Source organism: Euprymna scolopes, chromosome 42 (genome assembly GCF_053919585.1).
Source record: "Euprymna scolopes isolate OS-2025 chromosome 42, ASM5391958v1, whole genome shotgun sequence".
NCBI lineage: Eukaryota > Metazoa > Mollusca > Cephalopoda > Sepiida > Sepiolidae > Euprymna > Euprymna scolopes.
The window spans coordinates 69,494,164-69,521,447 of NC_136523.1; the positions used below are offsets into that span (position 1 = coordinate 69,494,164).

Below are 27,284 nucleotides of genomic sequence, written 5' to 3' on the forward strand. Positions count from 1 at the left end.
CTATCATGCTAGAAGATTACTTATACTGGAGAGAATCCTGTAGTTCAAAAAGACCACCATTTGGCCATGCATGGAATATTGTTTGCACATCTGTCACATCTTATCTTTAAGTGGTGCCTTGTTGGGGTTAACATAAGTAAAAAAAAAAAAAAATAATTAAATACAAAAATTGAGCAGCAAAAAGTGAAATTCAGTTTTTTTTTTTTTTTTAAATTTTCAAAATGTTGCAAACAAAAAAATTTTTTCAAAATGTTGCAAACAAAAAATTTTTTTCAAAATGTTGCAAACAAAAAATTTTTTTCAAAATGTTGCAAACAAAAAATTTTTTTCAAAATGTTGCAAACAAAAAAAATTTTTTCAAAATGTTGCAAACAAAAAATTTTTTTCAAAATGTTGCAAACAAAAAAATTTTTTCAAAATGTTGCAAAAAACAAAAAAAAAAAGCATAAAACCAGAGGATTTTTAAAGTTCAAAAAAAAAAAAAAAAAAATACTTGGATGAAACTTGCATTACATCATTTTCATGGACCAAGTTTCACTTTCATACCTGCATACACATGCCTGATAGCTTTTTCTCTTGGTTGAAATTTTTTACACTGCTGGTTAGTAATGACAAAAGTTTAGAATTTTTTTAAATTTTATTTTTAATTTTTTTTTAAAAAGTTTTAAAGTGAATCAGATGTAACAATTAACAGCAAATGTAATGGCTTGAAAATGTTATATAGATTAAATAGATCAGCAGCAATTCTCAGTTGCTAACATTAATGGTTTTATCAATGAGTCAAATAGAATTTTGCATTTACAGACTTATTGTGCCGTTTCAGCATATAAAAAGGTTTGAAATGCTGTAAAATCCAACACCCATTTTTTTTTTTTTTTTTTTTTTTTTTTTTTTTAATATATCTTGAAATTGTTTTCCATTTTTCAGTCTGATTCACCTGTTCAACAGACTCGACTCGTAGCTTTCCTGACAGCGGTTGTATGCAGCACTTTGCCATCGGTAAGACAGAATTGTCTAATGTTTTATTTTCTTTACATCGCATGGACATGAGTTATCCACTTTTCACCACAATTCTGGGGTTGTTGTTTTTTTTTCCTTATAGGAAAACAGAATTCCAGTTAAATCGCTATGAATGCAAATTATCGAATTTTTGAGGAAAAAAAAATAACCAAATTGCTAGAGCCTTATTTTTCATCGCTATTTACCCAGATTTTCTATTCCTCTCACCACTCTCTCTCTCTCTCTCTCTTTTTCTCTCTCCTTGCTTTCCTTTTCCCTTTTATGAAGATTTTCTCTGAAAACTGAAAATGTTATTTTTTGCCATGAAAGCTAAAACTTCAAATCTACTTTTATATAAAAATCACTTTGTGTGTGTATGAGTCCTTTCCTTATAGGTTCAGAAACGGCTAGCCTATCTTTTGCGAATTTCGCACAAAGCTAATTTATGTCTGGCAGTGTTCTTAGATATATTTTGTACAGAAATTCATCTGAAAGTATCGAAAATCAAAAAAATCTGACCCTAAAAATAGTCTTTTCTTTCTTATAGATAAATAAAATCTCAGCAAATCATTTCTTCTTAAAAAATACAGAATTATTGCCATTTGGAAATATAAGTGATAGAGTATTTAACTACAGATCGAATGATCCCCTGTTCAAGCCCGGGTGTATCTTGTTATTTTATTTAAATTTTTTTTACATTAACGAGTTCCATTTATGATAAAAGAAAAGGTACCATTTAAAATCGCTGTAAATCATTTCATCTTTTGCATATCTGAAACTAAACATTAATCAGAAGTTATTTATCCAGGGCATTCGTCATGAAGCCCAAATATCTGCTGACATGACATTGTAAACAAACATGGAATTTGATGAACGACATTATCATTATTAATTTATTATTTTTATTGCAAATTAATCCACCGGGCAAATTATTCCTCATAATATATAATATTCAATAGAGGATTGATTCTATAATAATACATACGCAAGCTGCATGAATTAAAATATATTTAAGCGTATTGTATGACCGGGCAATGCCGGGTGTTCAGCTAGTGATTCATAAAAGGAAGTTAGACACTTTTATTTTATCAAAGAATGCCTTCCTGTCTCATTCCCTCCACATGTGCACTTAGTGTTTTTCTCTAATTTAAATTTTTTTAATTGAAACTGATTGGATTTGTTTAGGGAAAAGGTTGTTTTTATGTGCTAGCCATTTAACACACGACTGGAGATCATTTTCTAAGGATTCAGACATTGCCTCGTATGTGTGACAGTTGATGCCAGACAGAGTGGTTTCATCAGCAAATACACTCATTGGGATGTTGTTTATGAATATCACAAATAATATAGGTTGAAGTATCAACTTATGCGACACAACTATATTTAAGAATCCAAAGTCATCATTAAATAATTGACAAAGAAACCTCTATAAGTCAACTAATATAAAAATTCACCAACAAGTACAGAGTGTCTAAAAGGTCACTGAAGTGTTTTGAACTTAAATAGCTTCTTTATTTTTGGTGATATCTTTCTGTAATTTTAACACAATCTGACTAAGCCGTGAAGCAATCCCTTCACAGAGAATCCCTTTGTCACATAAGAGTCAATCTTCGATCACTGACCAAATGTGACCTGTGCTTTGTCCTCTGCAAGGTATATCACTGTGGCAGGACTCGTCAATCGATTTGGTTGGTTGCAACTCCGCGATCGGTTGATATGTCACTTCTTCGTCGATCTGTTGTGCTGGAAGGGAAGCAATCTCATGCACAGAAAAGAACGAACTCAACTCTCTTCTCTACTGATTAAATTTCAGATATGATATACAAATATATATTGTTATATACAATTGTTTGTAGTTCAATGTTGATTTTGACTGAATCAGAAAAACAAAATAGATTAATTACTCTCCGTATTGCGGTGGAATGATGCGAGAAGAGGGGGTGTGGCGACTCTTCGATTGTGCTTGATTCTCTCCAAACTCGGCTTGATTCTCTAACTCAATCTGTGGTTTCAATGCTGGGACCTGTTCATATAGTGAGTTTTTATGGAGTTGACATGAGGTGAGCTGAGGAAAATGTGGTAGTGTGACTGGGGAAGCCATGAAAGTTTTTCTCAGACAAACACTTCAGAATTTTCCTGGAGGTGTGATACAGAGTTGTGTTGCACACGTATGGCCTTCTCACTTACCCTCTCCATCCAGCACTTAACCGTGCACAGCAAATCAATATAGACATCTGAATTGGGTCAGTCTCTTTACAAAGATATGGGGCAGCATAGTGTGGGCTTTGTTGGAATCAATTTGAACAATCACAATTTGAGAGAACTTGGACTTTATGATTCTCGGAACTTTGTGCAGACTGTAGCCTAGTGACCTGTTGTTTTGTGATACAACTGCTCCAAAAAGAACTAGAGTATCTCTGGTTTGACTAGGCGTTTAACCTTATTGAGGATTTCTTGATTTTTGTGGGGCAATTCTCCTATTCCTTAGCAACGAGCACCAATTACTCGCTGCTCTTGTATGAAGAGCTGCAAGGATTCTCATTCAGCATTTTCTTCATAGTCACCACCTTGATACCCATCTCTCTCTCGCTTACCAAAGTCGGGATGCATTGATCATTGTCAGCTTAGGTCAGAGGAATATTAAATCTGGACAGAATAGGAAGATGTGTGTTTGGTCATATTAATAAAAAAAACAAAAAGAACGAATGAGAGTTCTTGAATTAGTAGATGAACAACAGTTCAGGTATTAGGGTGAGTTGTTAGAGGAATATATGGGAGAAAGTGATAAGATCTGGCCAAATATTGATTAGTTTTAAGTCAATATTTAAAAATTGTACAACGCGATGTAAAATAAACATGAACCATATATGATAATGAAACAATAAAAACAAAAACTGTCAACAATAAATTTGCATAAACTTACAAGATCTACAAATTGATTTGCTTGTTGATGAGCGTTCATCACCAACGCTTTTGTTAACCAAAGCCACAAATTTAGAGCCTGAAACTGAAGATTCTCTGTTGGTTTTTCTAAATTGGTTAGTGTCTCCTGGGCACACAAATGATAATTAAAAAATAAGAAAATCATATATGTCTGGCTTCTCCAGCATTTCGGGAGTCTTGATCTCCCTCTGTGGGGAGCCCAATTGCCCGCTGGGACGGTCACATTACATTCGGAAAAAAAAATAATGCAAAATTCAAACAATCTTTATTTATGAAAAATAATGGCTTTTAAATGTTGCCCATTTTCAGCTTTGCATATTTGTGCTCTTTCCAAAACATTATTCATGACAGATTGCAGAATCTCTAGATTGCGATTTAACTCCCATTATTTCGTTCCCGATGTTTTCCTTCAATTCTTGCGGGTTTGGGGTTTGTTAACATTGTGCCATCTCTTACATGAAAATGCCGTCAGTAAGCTCTTTGAGTCAAAACAATTGTTTGATTTTGCTAAAACAATTTCACAACTTGTGTACATTGTTCAATGATATACTTATAATTAATTCCAAAATATTATCTGAAAAATATCTGAAATAGAGAAAAAAAAAAAAAAATCATTAATGATAAAATAAGATTTTGGGCCCTTCTGTGCGTTTTTGGACACCCTGTACAAAAGCTGAAAAATAAAATGAAGTAGTAAAAATGAAAACTATTAGAAGTATGAGAATGTAATTTAATAAACAATTTTTTTAATATTTATTTTCAGTCTTTTTGAAGTTATTTTATAGTTTTAACATAGACCATCATATTACAAATGAGCTTCGTTTTTAGTTGTTCTATGTATTTTTACAAAAATATAGTTTTTTTTACTAAAATAATGTGTTTTTCCAATTGAAATTTATGTAAAATTCAAAGCTTGGATCTCACGAAAACTAACCACAATCTTATGTCAATTATTCCATGCAACTTTCCAAGACTTTCATAGAATCACCAAGTTAATATCGATACAAACTATTTTTAGTGTTTTTTGTTTTTTTTTCATGTTTCAATCTTTGAACTTGACAGCTTATAAATCATTTATGTTTAATTATTTTTTTATTTTTTCAGGTTTCAATTTTTGAACTTGAGAAATTGTTAGAGCAACTTTCAAATCTGGCCATCCTTAGTAAAGAAGACGAGATAACACAGACACATGCAGCCAAATGCTGTGCTGGACTCTTCAACAAATATTCACACAGTAATTCTACATTTTTTTTTATTTTTAAAATGAAGAATGATAATTGAAAATATTTGTGTTGCATAATAGTCATATAAATACTTTTTATATTTCTTTATTTATAAATAATCTCTTTTGGTGGGGGGATGGCATTTTAAATATCTAAACAAGATATTAATCATAGCAGAACATCCTAAGTATTAAATAAATGAAATAAAACCTAATTCATATAAGAGCGTTTTGGTCATTATACATATTGTAATCCATGTAAATTTGTCAATATTTATCCCCCCCCCCCGGCCTTTTCCTATATTTTTATCACACAAAAATACATTTTAAAATATTCTTTACAGGATCCTGCGCTGTTGTGAACCATTCAACCAGTAAAAACAAATAGTCCCTAAAGTACTTTTACATAAATCTATCAAGATAAGAATTCTTGATTGTCATGATTTTTACTTCACAAATAATCACTTCATAAGACAAAAAAATTATTTTGATGTTTAGAACTGTGTAACAACAACAATAATCGTTTAAATCTCATTTATTTCTTTGTTGAAATAACAAATTTTGTCAAGATGTTTTCAAAACTATGCTAAGAAAACATTGATTGAATAATATATTGGATTTAAAGCCAATCCGTTTTTGAGATGGGAGAAATGAGGTGATTTTTTTTTTTTTTATTGTATTCTGAAGGATATACTTAAAAATTTTGTAAATGCAAAATTTTACTTAGGACTTTTTTTTAAGTATATCCTTGTTAGGACTTTTTTTTTTCTTTCTTGAAACCCAAAATAAGCAGATGAGGAATCTTTATAAAAATCTAAATTTAAACCAAAATAAAGTCATGTCTCAGAAACATGCACAGCAAAAAGTTATGCCATTCATTTTCAAAAATCTATTGATAATCAATAAATTAACTGTGTTATAAACTCATGGAGAAAATATGACAGTAGTTCTTTCTCTCATACAGAATCAGGAAGGATTTTGGTTAATGACTCAAATAATCCCTAATATATATATAAATAGACTAGGTGTAATCAATGGAAAATCATAAGCACATGTGGGTGAAAAAAAAAAAAAAATTAAAACAAGCACGTGACTTATGCTGAGTTTTTATTTTGTGTTATGGTTTTAGAAGTAAACTAAATTTCTTTTTTTTTTTTTTTTTTTTTTTCCTTTGTCTTCAGATAATCTGTAGGAAAGTTTTAGGATCCATTCTCTTTAAACTATCAATGATGTGTGATCAGAGTTGTTAAAATTGATATTAGTATTTTTTAATCAGGCCACCAGGGCCACTTATCAAGGTTATATGTTGCTGTGCTTGTCAGTTTCATTTCTTGTATAAATGTAGTAAGGGGAAAAAAATGTTTTCCACTTAAATCTTAACATGGATAGAAGTTATCTGAATAACAGCACAATTTTTTTTTTTTTTTTTGTTGATGTTTGCTATGAGAATAGTCAAAAAGGGAAAACATTTTCTAGTTAAATCTGGCATGTGTAAAGTTTCCGAGTCGACTATTGTCGTAGTCGTCGTTCTTCTACCGGTGCGTGCGTGCGTGCGTGCTCTATATATACTACTAATCAGACGACGGTGTCACTCTTTTGTGTGTCCCGTCTTAATGGTCGTTCCTATTCTCTACATGCCCTCCCCCCACCATGTGACCACACTACCGTCGTTTTGTGGTCATGTGACTGGAGAATTCCGTGTAGTAGTGAGTTGGTCCTTGCATTTGAGGGGAAAGTGGCCTTGGTGCTCGTGTTACCCTCATGCTGCGTCGTGGGACCGGACTCGTCTGCATTGGCTTGTGGTTGATCGGATCTTGGTCCACCTCCATATCTGTTTCTGATGTGTCACAATCAGCTTCTTCCACCTCCATCATCTCATGCATGTTGCACGGTGGTTTGCTGTCCTCCCTTCTTGGTGTTTGGGGAGGTGGTTGATGGGGTTGTTGAGTGGGTGGATACTCCGGCGTATCCATGACCGGTTTGATTTTCCTGAGGAAACGGCGATTGCGTAATGTGATCCTGCCGCTACCATCCAACCGTATCCTGTACTGCCTGTTACCCATTGTCTCGACGACTCTCCCAGTTTTCGCCCATCGTCGTGGATTTGGTCCCTCCTGATTCTGCACCTGCACAGACTCGCCGACTCGGAGCTGTTGGAGGGAGCGGCTGTGTATGTCGTACTGTTCTTTGTTAAGTACGTGCCTTTTCGCCATCGCCCTCTCTCTCAAATCTCTGGTCTCCGTCCAACGCTTGTGGATGCAGTATTTTTTGCGAAGTGCGGGGAGATGGTCTCTTACTGTTCGACCATATAGCATTTCCGCCGGCGACAATCCAAGGTCCTGACTGGGCGTATTCCTATGAGTCATCATCGCCCGTGCTGCGGAGAGTCGTCGAGACAATGGGTAACAGGCAGTACAGGATACAGGTCCTGACTGGGCGTATTCCTATGAGTCATCATCGCCCGTGCTGCCCGATCATGATGTAGGTGTCCGTAGCCATCAACGCAGTCCATCAGCATTCTTTTGGCCGTTTTTACGGCCAGTTCAGCTCGGCCATTACTCTGGGGGTAATATGCAGATGATATGCACCTTTTTACGCCCCAGTCTTCTAGGAACGATTTGTATTCTAGTGAATCGAATGGTGGCCCTCCATCGGATGATATTTCCTCCGGCGCACCATACGTGCAAAACCAAACCCTCAGGGCGTTACACACCGCTGCAGCCCTTCCTGATGGTAGTGGTGCGACCTCAATCCAACCGGTATATCGGTCCACGTATACCATGTAACTTTTCCCGTGCATATCTAGCAAGTCAGTGACTGTCTTTTGAAATGGGAATTCCGGGTTTATGGGTGGCATTAGTGGTTCCCTAGGCTGGGATGGGACGATCGAATTGCAATTCCGACATTGCGCCCTTGTTTGTCGGATGCTGGCGTCTAAACCAGGCCAAAATAACCGTTGTCTGGCGTTAGCCAACATACCATTCGCCCCTTGATGGGCGGAGTGTAATGCCTCTAACACCTCGGCTCTAAGCCGTTTTGGTATCAAAATTTTGTCCCCTTTTATGGGTACCCCTTCCAGATAATATAGTTGGTCTGCCATCGGCCAGAATTGCCGGATTTCTGGTGGTAGTTCGTGGCGTGACCTTGGGAACCCGTCTTGAATGTATGACGCCAACGTTCGGCACTCCTCATCGGTGGCTGCAGCTGCGGCTATCCTATTCCAGGTGATCGCTCTGAACTTGGGGTCATGTGCGTATGCAGCTATGATGGATGCTTGTATACTCCCCTCGATTTGCTGGGATGTGTCAGTGCCCTTTAGTCTGCTGTGTCTTGACGGCGCCGGGTATCGGGATGTGCAATCCGGTGCTGCGTTGAGTTTCCCAGGAACATGCCTAATCTGGAACCTGTACATCAACGACCGCTCCTTGAATGAGAACAGGCGGGGATTTTTTATATTCTCAAGGATCTGATCCGAGAAAATTTTCACTAGGGGCTGGTGGTCCACGGTGACCAATAGGTCTGGGGATCCCAGGATGAACATCCTACAAGACTCCAAGCCATAAATCAGCGCTAGAGCCTCCCCCTCTATAGGGGAATAACGAGATTCTGCATCTTTCGTGAAGCGAGACCCGGCCAAAATCATCTTCCAGTGGTCCTTACCACAGTTGGGACCTAATTCCGTTAGGCATTGGCAATTCTTCTGGAACAGAAAATACCCAATGCCAACCTTACTGAAGTCGCTTGAAAGGCAGGTCGCTCTGTTCATATCGAAGGTTTTCACCCCTTCTTCGATTTTCTGAACGATATTCCTCTTCGACTCTTCGAAAAGTCTATTCAATGTGTCATCCCAGTAAAATTTACGGTTCTTTGTCCGCAGCAACTCTCAAAAAGGGGCCATTATATCGGCCTGTGCAAATGTATACGACACCTGGTTAACTAAACCAAACCAGGACCTGATACCAGTAATGCTCGTTGGGGTCGGGAAATTGAGAATAGCCTCCATCATTTTTTTAGTTGGCTTCACGCCGTCCGAGGTTATCACAAAGCCGGCAAATTCAACTTCATCGTCAGCAAATTGAAATTTGTCAGGGTTAAAGACTATCCCACTTTTACCACAATGGGTAATATAGTCCACAGTATGCCAGAAAGCCAATTCTAAGGACCTGTCCCATAGGAGTGTGTCGTCTATACATCGGGTCTTTCGAGGCATGTCAACTGTGATGTCATCGAACCGGCGCGTGTACCCGTCCCCGGATGCGTGAAAACCCTGGGGAGCCCTGAGATACCGATAACGACCCCATTCCGTTATGAACGTGGTCGCGTCCCAGGCTTTTGGGGAGAGTGGCAGACTATGGTACCCATTCCATACGTCCAAGGCAGTCTTTTTGGTTTGGGCAGGCACCACGGACACTTGATTAAAAGGGGACGGTGTGTGATGAGTCTCTCTCATCGTTGCTGCATTCAATTTTTGTAGGTCTACCGTCCTTCTTGGTGACCCGTCTTTCTTTGGAGCGACTACCATCCTCGAACACCAGATCGTAGGTGTGCCTGCTGGTACCGGTTCGATAATACCCAACGCAACATCTCGATCCAAATCATCCTTTACCCTTTTCTTCCAGTGATGAGGGACTGGAATGGGTGTGTGTACGGTCGATGGTTTCGCCCCCGGGGTAAAAGTTATATCCAGTGGCCTCCCTAACATGACTTGTAACGGTTGATGGGGGCAGGTGTTGAATGCGCTGGACTTAAAGTGTTCACGTAACCACTTCTCTAACCGTTCCCTATTATCTTCAGTGGGGGTAAACGGGATCCTCGCTGGCTTGTCCGGGACGGATTCTCTTTTCGGACATCCACACGGTGCTGTCCCACTTTCTGAAGCCGATAAATCGGCCTTTGATACTCGATGCGGGAAGTCGCGATTGATTACTCCTAGGTCTTTGAGGGCCGATTCTGACAAGTAGAATCCTGACGTGTTTTCTGAAACGTAGACCACTTGTCGCGTTTCCTTCTGACCGAGCTTAATCTGAATCAGGACCACCCCCTTGATATCTAGGGGCTCGTCTGTGATTCCCCATATCCTGTGGGTGGTAGGTATCAGGATCCTTCTGGTGCACCCTAATATTTTCAATATTTCTGGGCCACTCGAACACGTCTGGGCACCGGTATCTGCGATGGCCTGGATGCGGTGTTTTCGATGGCTTACTCCCTTATCCAAAGCGCACCCGAATTTAGCCTGGGACTCTGGTATCAGGGACACATCGACCATTAATGAGGGTGGTGGCTCAGGGGGACTTCTCCTGAACCCACCACTGCTCCATGCAAGGTGTGGCACTGCTGCTATTCTACCTTTTTGATTGTAACATGCCGGTGCCCCCTCCATTCTGCTGCCGAAAATATTCGATTGACGTGTGGTATCGTTTGTTGACTCCGCCGTCGACCTCTCCTGTTTCCGGCACACTCTTTGTAAGTGGCCTGTGACGCCACAATTAAAACATTTCAGCCCCCTCGCCGGGCAGTTCTTCCGCCCTTTTAACTCACTCGGGTGTGAGGTCCTCCTACACTCTTCACAAGGACTATTCTGAGGGGTTTTGGGCGGCTGCTCCTTCCGAGATGGTTTTTTTTCGGTTGTTAGTAGGCCAAAAGTCGAGTGTCCCTCTGAGCCTCGTTGCAACTAAGGAGCAGACGTCTCTGTAGTTTCTAAACAAACCAGCCTGTGAAGCTTCTGCTCCACAGTGGTTAGAATATTTGCTTCGGCCAGCAATTTACACTGGTACTCCGCATTTGCTAGACCGGCTACGAGTTGGCCAGCTACCATGTCCTCCGAATAGTTTACAGCTTGCCGGCAGTTCTCGTTGGGGCACAGAACCGTGAAATTGCAAAACTGTGCCTGGGACCGAAGCTTTGCCAAGAACTGTGCGGGTCCCTCCCCCGTCTGTTGTCTGATGTTATGAAATTTATGTCTATGCACCTCCGGGTGTAGACCTTTCACCGCAATGAACTGTATATGCCTTAAGAGTTGTTCCTCTGTGACAGAATTGAGGGTTTCAGGCCCAACTAAGTCAAATAAAAGTTTATTTACCTTATTTGAGCAGGCTGTCCTTAGTTCATTGCGGATTTCCATGGGGTCGGTAAGGCGGCACATTTGTTTGTATCGGGCCCACGAGTCGATGAAAAGCGCCCAGTCCGCGTCGGTGAATCCATGTTCGATACGTGGCCGGTCTGGTTTCTTGGTGTTAGACCGACTCGAGGCACTCCCTCCGCGAAGCTCATTGTTTTCTCTTTGCAGATTTATTAGTTGTTGAATCAACTGCATGTATTGGCCGTCCTCGTGTTGTCCTGACGCCATTATACTCCAAAAATCGTGCAAAAGAAATTATGTTGAAAAATAAATCCTGTTCGTAGCGCCATGTAAAGTTTCCGAGTCGACTATCGTCGTAGTAGTCGTCGTTCTTCTACCCGTGCGTGCGTGCTCTATATATATACTACTAATCAGACGACGGTGTCACTCTTTTGTGTGTCCCGTCTTAATGGTCGTTCCTATTCTCTACAGCATGGATAGGGATAATTATGTGATCAGCAATATTTAAAGGTTGACAAATGTTTTTCTTTAATCAAACTCCCCCACTAAGTATTTCTTTTAGAAAACTACATTTTTTTTTTTTGCTATTGTGTTTTTCTAAGCATCAAATTATTTTTGTTTTTTTTATTTACAGCCTCCCCTGCCAAAGAATGTCTGGAAAATCTTCGAGAGAAACTGAAATCTAAACTAACCAATTTAGAAAAACCAACAGAGAATCTTCAGTTTCAGGCTCTAAATTTGTGGCTTTGGTTAACAAAAGCGTTGGTGATGAACGCTCATCAACAAGCAAATCAATTTGTAGATCTTGTAAGTTTATGCAAATTTATTGTTGACAGTTTTTGTTTTTATTGTTTCATTATCATATATGGTTTATGTTTATTTTACATCGCGTTGTACAACTTTTAAATATTGACTTAAAACTAATCAATATTTGGCCAGATCTTCATTCTTATCACTTTCTCCCATATATTCCTCTAACAACTCACCCTAATACCTGAACTGTTGTTCATCTACTAATTCAAGAACTCTCATTCGGTTTTTTTTTTTTTTTATTAATATGACCAAATACACATCTTCCTATTCTGTCCAGATTTAATATTCCTCTGACCTAAGCTGACATAAGATATGGCATGATCAATGCATCCCGACTTCGGTGAGCGAGAGAGAGATGGGTATCGAGGTGGTGACTATGAAGAAAATGCTGAATGAGAATCCTTGCAGCTCTTCATACAAGAGCAGCGAGTAATTGGTGCTCGTTGCTAAGGAACAGGAGAATTGCCCCACAAAAATCAAGAAATCCTCAATAAGGTTAAACGCCTAGTCAAACCAGAGATACTCTAGTTCTTTTTGGAGCAGTTGTATCACAAAACAACAGGTCACTAGGCTACAGTCTGCACAAAATTCCGAGAATCATAAAGTCCAAGTTCTCTCAAATTGTGATTGTCCAAGAATCTGTTTCCAACAAAGCCCACACTATGCTGCCCCATATCTTTGTAAAGAGACTGACCCAATTCAGATGTCTATATTGATTTGCTGTGCACGGTTAAGTGCTGGATGGAGAGGGTAAGTGAGAAGGCCATACGTGTGCAACACAACTCTGTATCACACCTCCAGGAAAATTCTGAAGTGTTTGTCTGAGAAAACTTTCGTGGCTTCCCCACTCACACTACCACATTTTCCTCAACTCACCTCATGTCAACCCCATAAAAAACCCAACTGTACTGCCTGCAACACCAAGGATGAACTGAGTGCTGGATCAAACTGATATTCAGTCATCCCTCGAAAGATACAATGGAGGTTGCAAGATCCTGCTTGATGATTTTGGAGATGCCTGAGGACATATTTAAGACTCACAAATATCATTTTCATTTTTATATCATTTTCATTTTTATATCATTTTCATTTTTATATCATTTTCATTTTTATATCATTTTCATTTCAGTTTCATTTTTCTATGCAACATTTATTTCTCAACCGTGACCTTCGTAATAATAGGCCTTATCACTGAAAAAAAATTATGTCACGCCTGAGGTCCTAGCAAACAAGATCTACCGAACAGTCATGAGAGCTTCTTAAAAAAACATTAGAAAACTAAAACTTGTGTTGAAAAAGAGAAAAATAAAACGATTCATACTGTAACTGAATTTATTCAATATTAAAAATAAATTTGAATTTAAAAGAGAAAAGTTTCTTCTGCGAAACAACATCCTGTAAACATTTTGTTGTTTCGTGGATTTAAGACTATAATTTGTTTATTTTTTACTTAAAAATTGCATTAAAAAAATAAAGGAACACTATCCGATTTATACTGAAACTGAACTTTATTTAATACTAGCATGGGTGCCTGGCATTGACCGGGTGTTTGGAAGTATGTGTTGAGAAAAAAAAAGTGGTAGTAGGAGGCAAGCTCGAATCCGTACCGCAAAAGAGGACAAGAACGGGGAAAAAAATGTGACGTCTTTGCTGTTATGACCACCACCAAACCGAAAGTGACGTAAGTTTAAATTAAGGCTAGACAATCGAAAATATCGGCAAAAAAAGGCGACCCCCCCTCCCTGTAGAAATGTGCCTAGTTGAGGGTGAAGAAATTAATGATTTTAGCCAATTTTTCGGTATTTGTCGTCTGAAAGGTCGACCTTCAAAATGATACTGATCTTGTGAAAATCCGTCACCTCTGTCAAAAGTTTTAGGCAGACATGCAAACATACATACATACATTTATATATTGGTACTCAAATTTTCGACCTAAACCGATTAAAAAGCTTGCCCTATCTCTGAATACACATCATGTAAAATTTCAAATGTTTAGACCAGAACTCTGGTGCTACCAGATCAGGCTGTCTATTGGCTTTCCGAGACAAAATGCACCTACATCGATTTCTGTTTTTGTTTTCTATTCTCTTTTGTAAAACTTAATTATGTTCTACAAAAATAAAACAAAATCAACAGCCCCCCCCCCTTTCTTTTTCCTTCCCTACTTCCCGGTCCTGGATATGACCTTAAACTATATCTGATGGTGAGGCCCCAGTTTGCGGGCTTTGGGGAGCGTAGAGCCACCCTTTAATTGCCATTGCTCCCAGGTCCACTCTGACCCGGAGTGGTAGTACCTGTTAGGGTCCCAACTATGAGTTAAATAGAAAAAAAAAAAAATACATTCTATAAAAAATTTAGTCTTCAAAATCTGATCAGATTCCACTTTACCCTGTCGGCAGGGCATTAGAATATGCCGACTACCCCCTGCAGAGAGTAGGAGTTCCTTAATGGGGCTACCTGTTGGCCGTAGGTAGCGACCCGTAACACTTTTAGGGCAGGATCCTGGTGGTTGAGACTTGGAGGTCAGGTTTTAGTACCCTCACTTCCCAACACACCACTTTGGCCCTTACTGGGCTAGACGGGCGGTCGGAGGGGCCCGATCCGATCAGTCAGCTGGTCATGCCAAGCCCCACCATATATTGCCCACCCCATAAACATATCATTAACACAATATGCCTATCCCTTCCCCACAAATAACTATTTCCTAATATATGGTGGAAAGCGGTTTCTGAGGATCAATCAACGAAGTGAAATATCTATGACATGGCTGAAAACCCTTTAAATTACTACATATCCCAGAGTAACATCAAAGGAAAACAGGTGCTCATGAATGATATTACGTAAATCGAGTATATCATCTTTGTATCCTTGTTGAGCCTGGGGGGGGGCAAAGATGATGAAAAAACAATCTTATTTTGATTATGGCTTTTATTACCCCCAAAACCCCCCCAAAAAAGAAGCTTTTCAGATGTTTCCGACATTTCAAGTTCAGAGGATGAACAGAAATGTTCAAATAAAACTCAATATTTTTAGTAATGGAAACACTTGAAAAAAATGAAATAAATAAAATTTCACCTTTTACAATGGAAAAAATTTTCTCTCAAAAAATAAACCCAAAATGATAAAACGACTAAAATAACACCATACTTTATTGAATTGAAACAAAAAACACAAGCTAAAGAAATTCTCAAATGGCAAACCTTTTAACAATATCAAAATTAAAACTTATCCCCACCCATACCTAAACTCCTCAAAAGGAGTCATTAGATGCAGTGAACTATCAAATTGCTCAACTGAGGAAATTGTATCTAATCTATCATCCCAAAGTGTTACAGAAGTAAAAAGAATAAGAATAAAACAAAATGGAGAAACTATATTGACAAATACATATATACTCTCCTTTTACTCCACAAATCCCCCCAATGAGATTAAAATTGGATACCTAAAAGTGAACGTTGAAAAATACATTCCAAACCCTCTAAGGTGCTACAATTGTCAACAATTTGGACATCACCTATCCAAATGCACCAAATCACCAATATGTATAAGATGTGGTGAAAACTCAAAACATAGTGACTGCAAAAAAGATGCCAAATGCTCAAACTGTAAGGAAAACCATTCAGCTGACTTCAAAGGATGCAAAACATGGCTAAAAGAAATAACAACAATAAAGTACACAAAAAATATAACCTTCTCGGAAGCCAGGAAAATTATGAACGCAAGATACTCAGAAGTAACCAAGAATGGTAAAATAAACACAAATCAAAGTTGTCAAAGCTATACAAAAAATCCTCCAGAAATAAAAACTGAAGAACTATCTCAATTGATAAAAGAGATGAAAGACCTAATGAAAGAAATTAAAACACTAATCCTGAACTCTGGAAATAATCAGTCTACAAAAGAGAGTACAACAAAAAAAAAAAACAGAACCAACAAACCAAAAAACTCAAATCAAATAAAGAAAAAGAAAAAACTCACCAAATGAAAACAACCCTTATAAACAAACCAAATGAAACAACACGATCACCCAATAAAACGAAAACTAAAGAAAAAACAATTAACAAACCGAGATCTAGATCCCAATCAACTTCAAGAGGAGGAAACAAAATAGGAACACTGGAGGAGATGGAGGTAGAAGACAAAACACCCCCAGACAAATAAAATGACAGACCACAATAAAAAAAAAAACTCAAACTATCATTCAATGGGACTGCCAAGGACCTATGGCAAACATAAAGATAGCTAAACCCAAAACACCCAAATGACAAACTAAAAGACAAAACATGACACACACAATCATACCGGATAGAAATGAAACCAATAATATAATCCAGTGGAATTGTCATGGTCTAAAATCTCGATAAATATAAAAACAGGCTACAGACTGCAATAAAAGTAACACTCCACAAAACCATCAACATTTGCTCACTATACATACCCCCCAATGAAAGCATCTCAGAAACAGATCTGAGCAAACTAATACAGCAACTTCCAAAAGCCATACCTCATTATGGGAGACTTAAGTGAAAAAACAAGCAAAAGGGGAAAAATTATAGAAAATATAATAACAAAAATCTATACCTCTTTAGTGATAAAACACACTTCTTTACAGCCAGGAACTGGTACATTCACATCAATTGATTTAACATTGTGTGATCCAACACTTGCCTTGGATTACAAATGGAATGTACTAGAAGAGCCATATGGAAGTGACCACTTTCCCATTACACTTGAAAACAATGATTCAATGCCAGAAAACAAAATACCCCAATGGAACTTACAGAAGGCTGATTGGAAAAATTCCAAAATTTATGCCGGACTAAATTAACATTGGATAATAACCCAAACCAAAATAATATCACACATTTTACCAATACACTGTATAATATTGTGGAGGAATGCATTCCAAAAAGCTCTACCTCCCCAAAACATAATAAACCCTGGTTTGACGAAAAATGCAAAGTACCCATCAGAACTTGTCGAGCTATGCTAAGGAAATTCAAAAAAGAACCAACTAAAGAAAATTTCGATAAATATAAAAACAGTAGAGTTAAAGCTCGTAAAACCATTAAGGAATCAAAGCGAACGTCATGGAAAAACTATGTATCAAAAATAAATACAAATACAAAAAGGAAAAAAGTCTAGGACATGATCCGTAAAATCTCAGGGAAAAGTAACAGCAACCCTACTAAACACCTGATCTATAATGACCAAAAAATTACTAGCAAGAAAGAAATGGTAAATTGTCTTGCTGAAACTTTTGCAAAAAACTCCTCCTCCAAAAACTCTAACCAAAAATTCTAAATTATTAAGGAAAAGCAGAAAAGGAAAAACTCCAGTTTTAGACAAATAATACAGAAAAATACAACCAGCCATTCTCTAAAAATGAATTAAAAGTATCCCTAGGCAAAGCTCATGACTCAGCTGTTGGCCCTGATCAAATCCATTATCAATTTATAAAACTTCCTGATATGTCTACAGATTACCTACTACAAATATTCAATGATATTTGAGAAAGTGGCAACCTCCCTGAAATATGGAGGCAGGCCATAGTAATCCCTATACCTAAATCATCAAAGGACTCTACAAATCCCATGAATTACCGACCTCTAGCACTCACTAGCTGTATTTCCAAAATAATGGAAAGAATGATTAACAGCAGATTAATATGGTACCTTGAGACAAATAATTTGATTACAGATTATCAGTCAGGATTTAGGAATGAAAGAAGCCCCATGGACCACTTGATCCGGCTAGAAACCTTCATCAGAGAAGCCTTTATCAAGAAAGAACATCTTACGGCAGTCTTTTTCGATATTGAAAAAGCATACTCCTCTGCATGGAGGCATGTCATTATAAAAGATCTACAAGAGCTTGGATTAAAAGGCAGAATGCCCATTTTCATTACAAATTTTATAAATAAGAGACAATTTAATGTACAATTAGGTGATACCCTATCCATCAGTAAAAAACAAGAAACGGGGGGGGGGGGGCACAAGGAAATATCCTGTCTGTCACACTTTTTAGCATAAAAATAAATAACATCGTCAAAAATATAAATGTAGGAACAGAATGTGCCCTCTATGTGGATGAACGCCATTTACAACTGTGTTTAAACAAAATAAATGAATGGACAACAAAAAATGGTTTTAAATTTTCAAAAGAAAAAACAAAAGCCATTCATTTCTGCCAAACCCGGAAAATGCACCATGACCCAATACTGAAACTGGATAATGAAATTATACCTATAGTTGATCAGTATAAATATCTGGGCATCATCTTCAATAAAAAGCTAACATTCATTACTCGTATTAAATACCTCAAACAAAAATGCAACAAAGCCATCCAACTCTTAAAAGTAGTAACTCATACATACTGGGGTGCAGACAAAGACTCAATAATTAAATTATACAGATCCCTTGTCAGATCCAAGTTGGATTATGGGTGCTATATCTATGGATCCGCAAGAAAGTCCTACATAAAGGAATTAGACACAATACATCACCAAGGACTAAGATTGGCTCTAGGAGCCTTCCCCACCTCCCCAGTGGAAAGTTTATATGTAGAAACAGATGAACCCTCATTATCACTTAGAAGAGAAAAACTAGGACTACAATATTATACAAAATTGGCTTCATGTCCAACTAATCCTGCCTACAAATGTGTCTTCCACCCCCAATACAAAAGCCTCTTTGATAGAAAAGAAAATTTTATAAAACCATTTAGCCTACGTATGGAAGAATCCATAAATAAAGCCCAGATAGATATTGCAACAATACACAAATCTGTAAAACCTAAATATCCCCCCTGGCTGACAAAACAACCAAAAAATAATATCAGACCTAATTAAATACCCTAAAACAAAAACCAATCCAATCATCTATCAAGAAAAATTCCAAATAATTAAAGATAAGTATTCCAAACACTCAACAATTTATACAGACAGTTCAAAAGATGGAGATAATGTTGGATGTGCAGCCATACACAATAAAACAATCCTAATCAAAAGATTACCAGACAAAGCATCAATCTACAGTGCTGAAGTATCAGCCATTGGTATGGCATTCGATCTTATAGAATCTTCTAAAGATAAACAATTCATTATCTGCTCAGATGCCAAATTAGTACTCGAAACACTGGAAAACAGGAAACCAACGAACCCAATAATCACCAAAACCCTAAATAGATTCGATGATATTCCTAATGATAAAAACATTCTCTTTTGTTGGATACACAGTCATATCAACATAAAGGGTCACGACAGAGGTGACAAAGCAGCAAAAGCACTAAATTTGACCATAACCAATGATAAGATGCCTCATACCGATCTAAAACAAATCATTAACAAATATATTAGAAACACATGGCAAGAGTCGTGGAATTCCTGCACTAAAAACAAGCTATACCAAATCCAGGAAACCATAGGAAAACAGAAACCAAGCAAAAGAATGACCAGAAAGGAGGAAGTTATAATAACAAGACTCCGAATAGGTCATACCTCTATAACACACTCCTACCTACTCAAAAAAAAAAGAAGCCCCACTTTGCATACCCTGCCAGGAACCATACACAGTAAATCACATATTAACAAGATGCGAAGACTTGAAAACAAACCGACTGAATCTATATAATGAAAAAACTTTAAAAGACATATTCACTCATGTAGACCCAACTACTCTTCTCAAATATCTGAAGATAACAGGGTTACTCAACAAAATTAAAAAAACAATACCTTATCTAACTATATAAACATAGACACTGAACACCAGATACATACATAAAACCTATAACTATTAATGTATATAAAAGACTCTGGCATTAAATGACCACATGCCATAAAACCAATCAATCAATCATTAGACCAGAACTTGTCTGAGTAATTTGGTAGAGACCAGAGGTCACATTTTTTTTTAACTTTGACCCTTATTATGACCCCTTAATAATTTGATTTGAGCCCAAAACAATGTTAAGTTAGATCCATGTCCAGGAACCGGTATCTAAAATTTCAATTGTTTATACCTAAAATTGGCGGAAGAGTTTGGTAGAGTTCTCAAAGGTCAAATCGTTGAACTTTGACGCCTTACCAGCCAAATTTCTGGCTGAAAATGAGTTACAAAGATTTTCCCAAATCTCAATACTCTGTATATCAAATTTTGAGTCTGTAGACTTAAAATTGACAAAGTTATTGTGTAGGAAAATGTACAAACACTTTCACTTTTATAGATATATAGATAACTTAAAAAGCAAAAACAAGATAATTCTTGTTTTTGCTTTTTAAGTTATGTATTTTGAAGCAAGAAACAATCAAATTCAGTACAAACTGAATTATTATACCTAACACCCTCCCTTGTCTGAGGGCTGGGCCGCATCCGTCGCTATCCTGGTTCACGGGAGCATACTTGTGATGTACTCTTGGCCGTGTTCGTCGCTCCCAGCTCACAGGACCATAGATGCAACCCAGCAGGGCTACATTCTTACTTGTCTAGTGATGGACCTCTCAAGGGTGACCAGACTCTCACTGGTCACTGGAAAATATCTTTCTGCTGCTCAGGGCACGTGAAATGTGGATGACCCTAAGTCCGTGTGGCAACATTGTCAATTTCGGTTGTCACTCTGGCTTCGTGCTGGATCCAGGCTATCTCTTTCATCACCTGGCGTCAGGGCATACCTGAAATAAACTGCATCTTCATTCAGGCCGGCAATCGAGAAAGAAAGAAAAACTCTGGTTCATTTTCGTAAAAACCAACAAAATAATTATTCATAAATCGTTCTACACTTGTTTAAAGTCGAGCTCCCTGATCCAAGCAGGTTGTATAACTTAAGTTCATCTAATTAATTTCCCAGCTAAGAACAAGAGCCTTTCAACTTAGCTCCTATGAAGGTTTCGCACCCCCCAGGCGGGGTGAGAGCGATGTGGATGCCTCGATGCCAGCCAGTCAAAAACGACTCTAACTCTAAAAAGCCAATCGTTTTTATCAAATCAGAAATTCCCCTTCCACCTTTCTGGAGTTATTCTTTCTTTTCTCTTAGAGCTTATCTCTACCAGAGCTCAACCCCCACCTGCACTGAGGTTTTTACTTATTACCAATTAGGCATGATTAATCACCCCAGGTCGAACAATGCCTGACCGTGACCCCTACTCTTGACCCCCATTCTTCATCTCGCTCAACAGAGATTTTAAAAAACAAACCTTTCCGTTGTTGATAGATGTATAACAGCCGTGATATAGGAACAATTCTCGTTTGTCTTTCTCTTAAAAACCCCACCCCGGCACTGATGTGATAAGCGATAACTATTTATTTCCCATTGAAATATTTTATTTCTTCTAGACATTTTTGCCTCTTCCTATCGCTACATAAGTACAAAATGGAAATTAAAACCGCTTAAGAACAACTATTATCTATTATCATATTTATTTATATTTTTTTTTCTCATTGAAATATTTACTATTTCTTCTCTGGTGGACAGGAATCTCATAAACATCTGTTTTTCCTTGACCAAGTGTCAGCATGCCACCCCCCTAACCATACTTTATCCTCTCCCATCTTCTCTTCCTCTATTTGAAAAGCAAGATCATCTGGTGTCGCCAGGGATCTCATCATATTATGAATTCAGGGAATAAATGAATAAATTAAAATCGAATAAATTTTTAAAATGAAAGGATTTAAATTCAAAGAAATAATTTAAAAGCAAAGTTACTAGTACAGAAATATCTTTTTAAATCAGATTTATAGAAAAATCTGTTGGATAATTTAGTTAAAAATGGTTTCTAAATAATAATGTATGTGATATACAGAGGGATGTTTCAAAAGTAATGTCTCCTATTTCTTTTTTATTCCGGCTGAATGAATCCGAGGGAATTAAAAATTGCAGTGGTATGATGATTGAACTCATGCATTCATTTCATTTCTCTGTTATAGATATTGACAGTGTGAGAAAATAAAGAAAATAACCATCTTTCATAATAGTTTTTAGGTCTATGATCGTAGGACTTCACATGTAACAATTAGATCACATAATTTTTAGTGGAGGCCTACGAAAGTCACACGTCAACCCTCGCTGGCCAAGTTTCAGTTCTATACATCTTTCATAGTTTGTAGACGCTAAATTTGTGATGCCTTCACACTCCTCTCTGCATCAGCACAAGAATCTCAATATTAATAAAATTGTGAGACAACTTCGAGTGTACATGTTTTGTATATAACTTTGAATCCATGGACGTCTGGAAAACTGCATACATATTGTTGATAGTGTTAACACTCTGCTGGTTAGTCATGACATCCACTCCCACCTTCTGCAATAACCTTGGCATCAACTCCTCCTGTGCTCAAATGCTATTACTCAGGTAATAAAACTTGTAAGCAACCTCAATAGCTTTGCCATCTAAATACACTTCATATCTGAGTTCTCATCCATCTCCATTGTCATTATCATCGGCAATTTCACTGCATTTCTTGCAGACACATTACAAGTACCATAAAAATGGCTTCTATCCTTTTCTCCCTTTCCACAAACTATTGCTAATTTGATTTCAAAAGTCTGCAGTGGAATAAGTAAATTAAACTAAAAACTTGGTTTAATGATCAAATGTTTTACATGTAAATATGTATAATGTTGGTCACAAAAAATAAATTTATTCATAACGCAAGGAAACTGTACTTTTCTCTCCATTTAAAACAAGAATGCTACATTTTGCTGAGGAGAAATTATTATTGAAGAAAACTGGGAATTTGGGTTGTGAAATAAATTGGTGGTGAAACAAATCTGAATTTGAACTCTCATCACAAATTTCTACTTTTATGCAAATCGTTAAACATGTGATTATTATTTAGTTGTGTTGTAGTCATGCTAACAACATGGCAATTGTTCAGAACTGATGATACTTTGTTTTATTCCTCAGTCAGAAACAGATGTAATGTTACCTCTATGCATGTTTATTAATGGGGTGGAGTAATCATTGTAACTCCAGAGAAACAAAATATTTAAATGTTATTTAATATTCTTATTTTCATAGAAAACTGTTTGCACTTTGTTTTTATTTCTAACTTTTTTTTTTTTTAGATTCTTGATTTGTTTGAAGAATGTGAGTTTGGCGAAAGTGCGGCCAACGGAATTTATCTCATCTTAAATGAATACAAAGATGTTTTGAGTCGACCGCAACATGCCAAAATACGTCTTATGTATCGACAGAGGTTTTTTGTTGAACATGTCCAACATCTATCTGAATCATTCCATCATGCAAAACCTGGTGAGTATCAGCATCCTTTTCAAAGATTTCTCACTTGAAATTGCAGATTCTTGACGATTGCATCACTTTTAATCAATTAATCAGAGAGGACATTATCTAAGAATCAATTTCTGTCTGATGATGTACTCTCTGATTCTTTCGTAGTTCGTAGATGCTGAATGTGTGATACTTTCACGCTCATCTCAGTATCAGCAAAAAAATCTCGATATTAATAAAATTATGAGACAACTTCAAGTGTAAATGTTTCTTGTGTCAACATAACTTTCACACCATGGACGTCTGGAAAACGCCAGAATAATTTGAGAGAGTGACTTACATCATGATGATTTGTGCCATGAATTTTAAGTGCAGCTTACTGTTTCTTGAGCTAGAAAATTTTGATAGAAATAGGGAAGCAATGACTAATAGAAAGGGATCAAAGCAGGTGTTCTATGTCTGCACAAAAAAAATCATTGGAGCTGCAAAATCAAAGGTATGGCATGATCAATGCATCTCGACTTTGGTGAGAGAGAGAGGAAGTGGCGACTATGAAGAAAATACTGAATGAGAATTCTTACAACTCTTCATATAAGAGTAGTGAGTACTAATTACTTACTGCTAAGGAACAGGAGAACTGCCCTACAAAAATCAACTCCTCAACAAGGTTAAACACCTAGCCGAGCTAGAGCAGTTGTACAACAGAACAACAGATCACAGAAAGTTCTTAGCATCATGAAGTCCAAGTTCTCTCAACTGTGATGGTCCATAAATCTATTTCTAGCGAAAATCACACGATGCCACTCCATACCTCTGTAAAAAGACTCTGACCCAATTCAGATGTCTATATTGAGTTGCTGTGCACTATTAAGTGCTGGATGGAGAGGATAAAGTCATACGTGTGTGACTGTGCTCTGTGTCACACCTCCAGGAAAATTCAGAAGTATTTGAGAAAACTTCCATAACTTCACCAGTCACAATAGTCTCTCTACCCCAACTCACCTTACCAAGGACAAACTGAGTGCCAGGATCAAACTGATATTCCAAAATCTCTCAAAAGACACAATCAATGCTGCAAGATCCTGCCTGGAGATTTTAGTAATGGTTGAGGGCATATTCTTTGAGTGAGCTATATTCAGCAAAAGATCATTTAAAGAGATGCACTTTTTGAAAATCCATCAATCATTGGTCAAAATGACATTTTCTTTTCCTTTCCAAAAAGTGTTAAATTTGTCTCAAATACCATTCAAAATTGAACTTTATTCCATTTTTTTTTGCTAGTCACAAACATCTTTTTTTTTAATAATTTGTTATTTTTAAATTGTCTGTCCTGTCTGAACTTTATTTTACATTTTGAATTTATTAAATTCTGTTGTAAACTGTTTAATATTTTTTAGGGTTTTTTTTTTAATGTAATGAAATTTTAGAAGTATTATTTTTTTTGCGTGAGAAAAATAAACGACTGCCAATGATTAAAATCTTGATTTTAAAATTAAATTTTCATCAATAAAATGTATATTAAAATTAAATTTTCATCAATAAAATGTATTTTAAAATTAAATTTTCATCAATAAAATGTATATTAAAATTAAATTTTCATCAATAAAATGTATATTAAAATTAAATTTTCATCAATAAAATGTATATTAAAATTAAATTTTCATCAATAAAATGTATATTAAAATTAAATTTTCATCAATAAAATGTATATTAAAATTAAATTTGAGAAGACAATGTGAAAATCAAAAGGAATGAGGGAGATATTTTAATGTCCAAGAATGGAGTACTGCTGCCATATCGTTATTTCCATGGCAAGTGCTTGTCTGAGCTCCAATCTCTGGTCCCCCCCCCTGCAAATCTTTCACGAAAAATACCCATCTAGCTGAAACCATTGTCAGTAATTTTCCCCACTCTTTATCTGTGCTTAATGAAAATCGTAGATTCCATGAACAAAGCTTCTTTCTTAGAAGTGCACGCCTGTGGAACTCTTTTCCGTTTGCCTGTTTCCCACCTGACTACAACTTGGATTTCTTCAAGTCCAACATAAACAAGTTCCTGATGAAACGTCCCCCTTAAGACACTTTATCAAATCTCCATTACTAGCGATTACTACGATATTATTCCATTGATTACTGTACACGCAATAACCCTTATCCCCGAGTGGTCTCCTGGCCTTGATAAGTGGTGACTTCCTTGTAAAAAAAAAATTTTTTTTTAAATGTTTTTCCATATCTCGTTTTGATATATTCGCGGTATTGGGCACAGATCTCATCAAATGTGTGACCTTTTTGCCATGGGAGGTGTTGAAGTAGTGCTCCACCATCTAAGAGATACTGTGGATCTGAAGACTGGACCTGATTGTACAGGGGAAGTCAGTTCCCATATTGCATCTGCCAAAGCCATTTTTTTTTTTTTTTTTTTGTCTCTTGTAGTAGTCTGAAATAATTAAAAAGTCTAAAATACTGGAAATGTTCTTGCTGCTGCTGAGTTGAGGATTCATTTGTAAATAGCACACACAGCTTTTGGAATAGGAGTTATGGATCAGTCTTAACTGCTTTATTTTTGCTGAGCGAAACTTTTGACCCAAGTGTAATTGCCTAATCCTTTTTTTTTTTAAAGTGTACTTGTGGACATGTTCTTCAACCATTGAAGCTACGATTGCCTCTTCTATAGAGTTTGCTCTGTCCACATTCGCTTTTTTGTCTCCAGTTACTCCACTTGAAATGCTATGAATGGACGGATTTTCTATGAAATGGCCATATGTCTGGAGAAACGCAAGGAGCATCCATGTATCCCTCACATCTCGCTCTTTTCTTGCTAAAGTAGCCTCCTGGTACTGGTCACTAGTGCCATAACGAATGCCTGCTAGTTCTTGCATTGTAAACTTGATTTCAGCACACGCTGGCAGTGATAGCATCCAAATCAATCATCTGCCATGAGAAAGACCTCCAAATGTCTTCATGCTTCTCATTAGCACCTGCTCAACAAGCCAGCCCTGTAGCGATCAGTCTATCTAATCACATGGAATCATTCAGAAAATTTCTGGTACACTTCAGGATGGCTTTGCAAGTGCAAGTAGGTTGCATATTCTGCATATAGGACGTATTCTGCTGCAGCGAATATTAGCAGCATTTTCCTTCCAGCATCAAGGTGCAATTCTCAGTTCCCTGTGCACCTCTGCCTTGATAAACAATTGCAGGATCTTCATCATATCAAGGTATTGAATCCACAATTTTGCTGTTTGCTGGTCAACCATTGCATCCTTCACATGAGCAATTCTGATGACAGAACATTATCCATCAAGGAGACCTTTCAATAGCCCTTGAGCTTACTTCAGGACTTCATTTTGAGGAAATGATTTTTCTGCATCAGTGTTAGTTTGATAATCCTCAGTGACATGTGAAACTGGCAAATCATAGGCTTTCGCTAAAAAAATATCATTCAGAGCAGCATCAACTAAGAAGTGAGCACGAATGGTTCTTGCAATTGCTTTTCCACTTAACATGTGCTTGACTGTGTTTTCAGCATATACAAGTTCAAAAAGTTTTTGCTATGCAGAACCTATAATCAAATAACCAATTGACCCCAGCAAGCTCATCTGTGTCCACCAAGTCACAAGACAAATGATTTCAGGGTCCATGTCAATCATTAGCAAAAAAAACTATGGCTGATTTTCTCGGATTTTGTGTACTGACTGCATAAGGCCTGATCATGTGGGTTTGGATAGATGTAAAATTAGTGAAACCTCCCAAAGGATGTCAACATTAGCAGTGGAATCAACAACTTTCTTAGCCTGGACCTCTTTAAATGTCACTGGTGGTTTGTTGGTGTGCTGTGAATCTATCGACTTGATGTTGATCCTTCCAACCCTTATTATATCTTCTGAAAGGACCTGAATCCTTGGAACTGGTTTTGCTTTAACTTTCTTTCCCAGGCATAAGATGTTATGATGCCCATACCGTAGAATGTGTTGAATCCATCAATACTCCTTGCATGATGGTCCA

General features: G+C 37.1%; 1 protein-coding gene across 1 annotated transcript in view; it reads left to right on the forward strand.

The window, feature by feature from the left end:
- The window catches only part of LOC145267130 (MMS19 nucleotide excision repair protein homolog), a 168,118-nt gene that overhangs the window by 121,176 nt on the left and 19,658 nt on the right, over window positions 1-27,284 (forward strand). Inside the window, exons 19-22 of the mRNA XM_080123167.1 lie at window positions 928-999; window positions 5,047-5,176; window positions 11,878-12,050; window positions 23,118-23,304. Of these exons, the coding sequence (XP_079979293.1) occupies window positions 928-999; window positions 5,047-5,176; window positions 11,878-12,050; window positions 23,118-23,304 (562 nt within the window). The remainder of the gene's footprint in view (window positions 1-927; window positions 1,000-5,046; window positions 5,177-11,877; window positions 12,051-23,117; window positions 23,305-27,284) is intronic.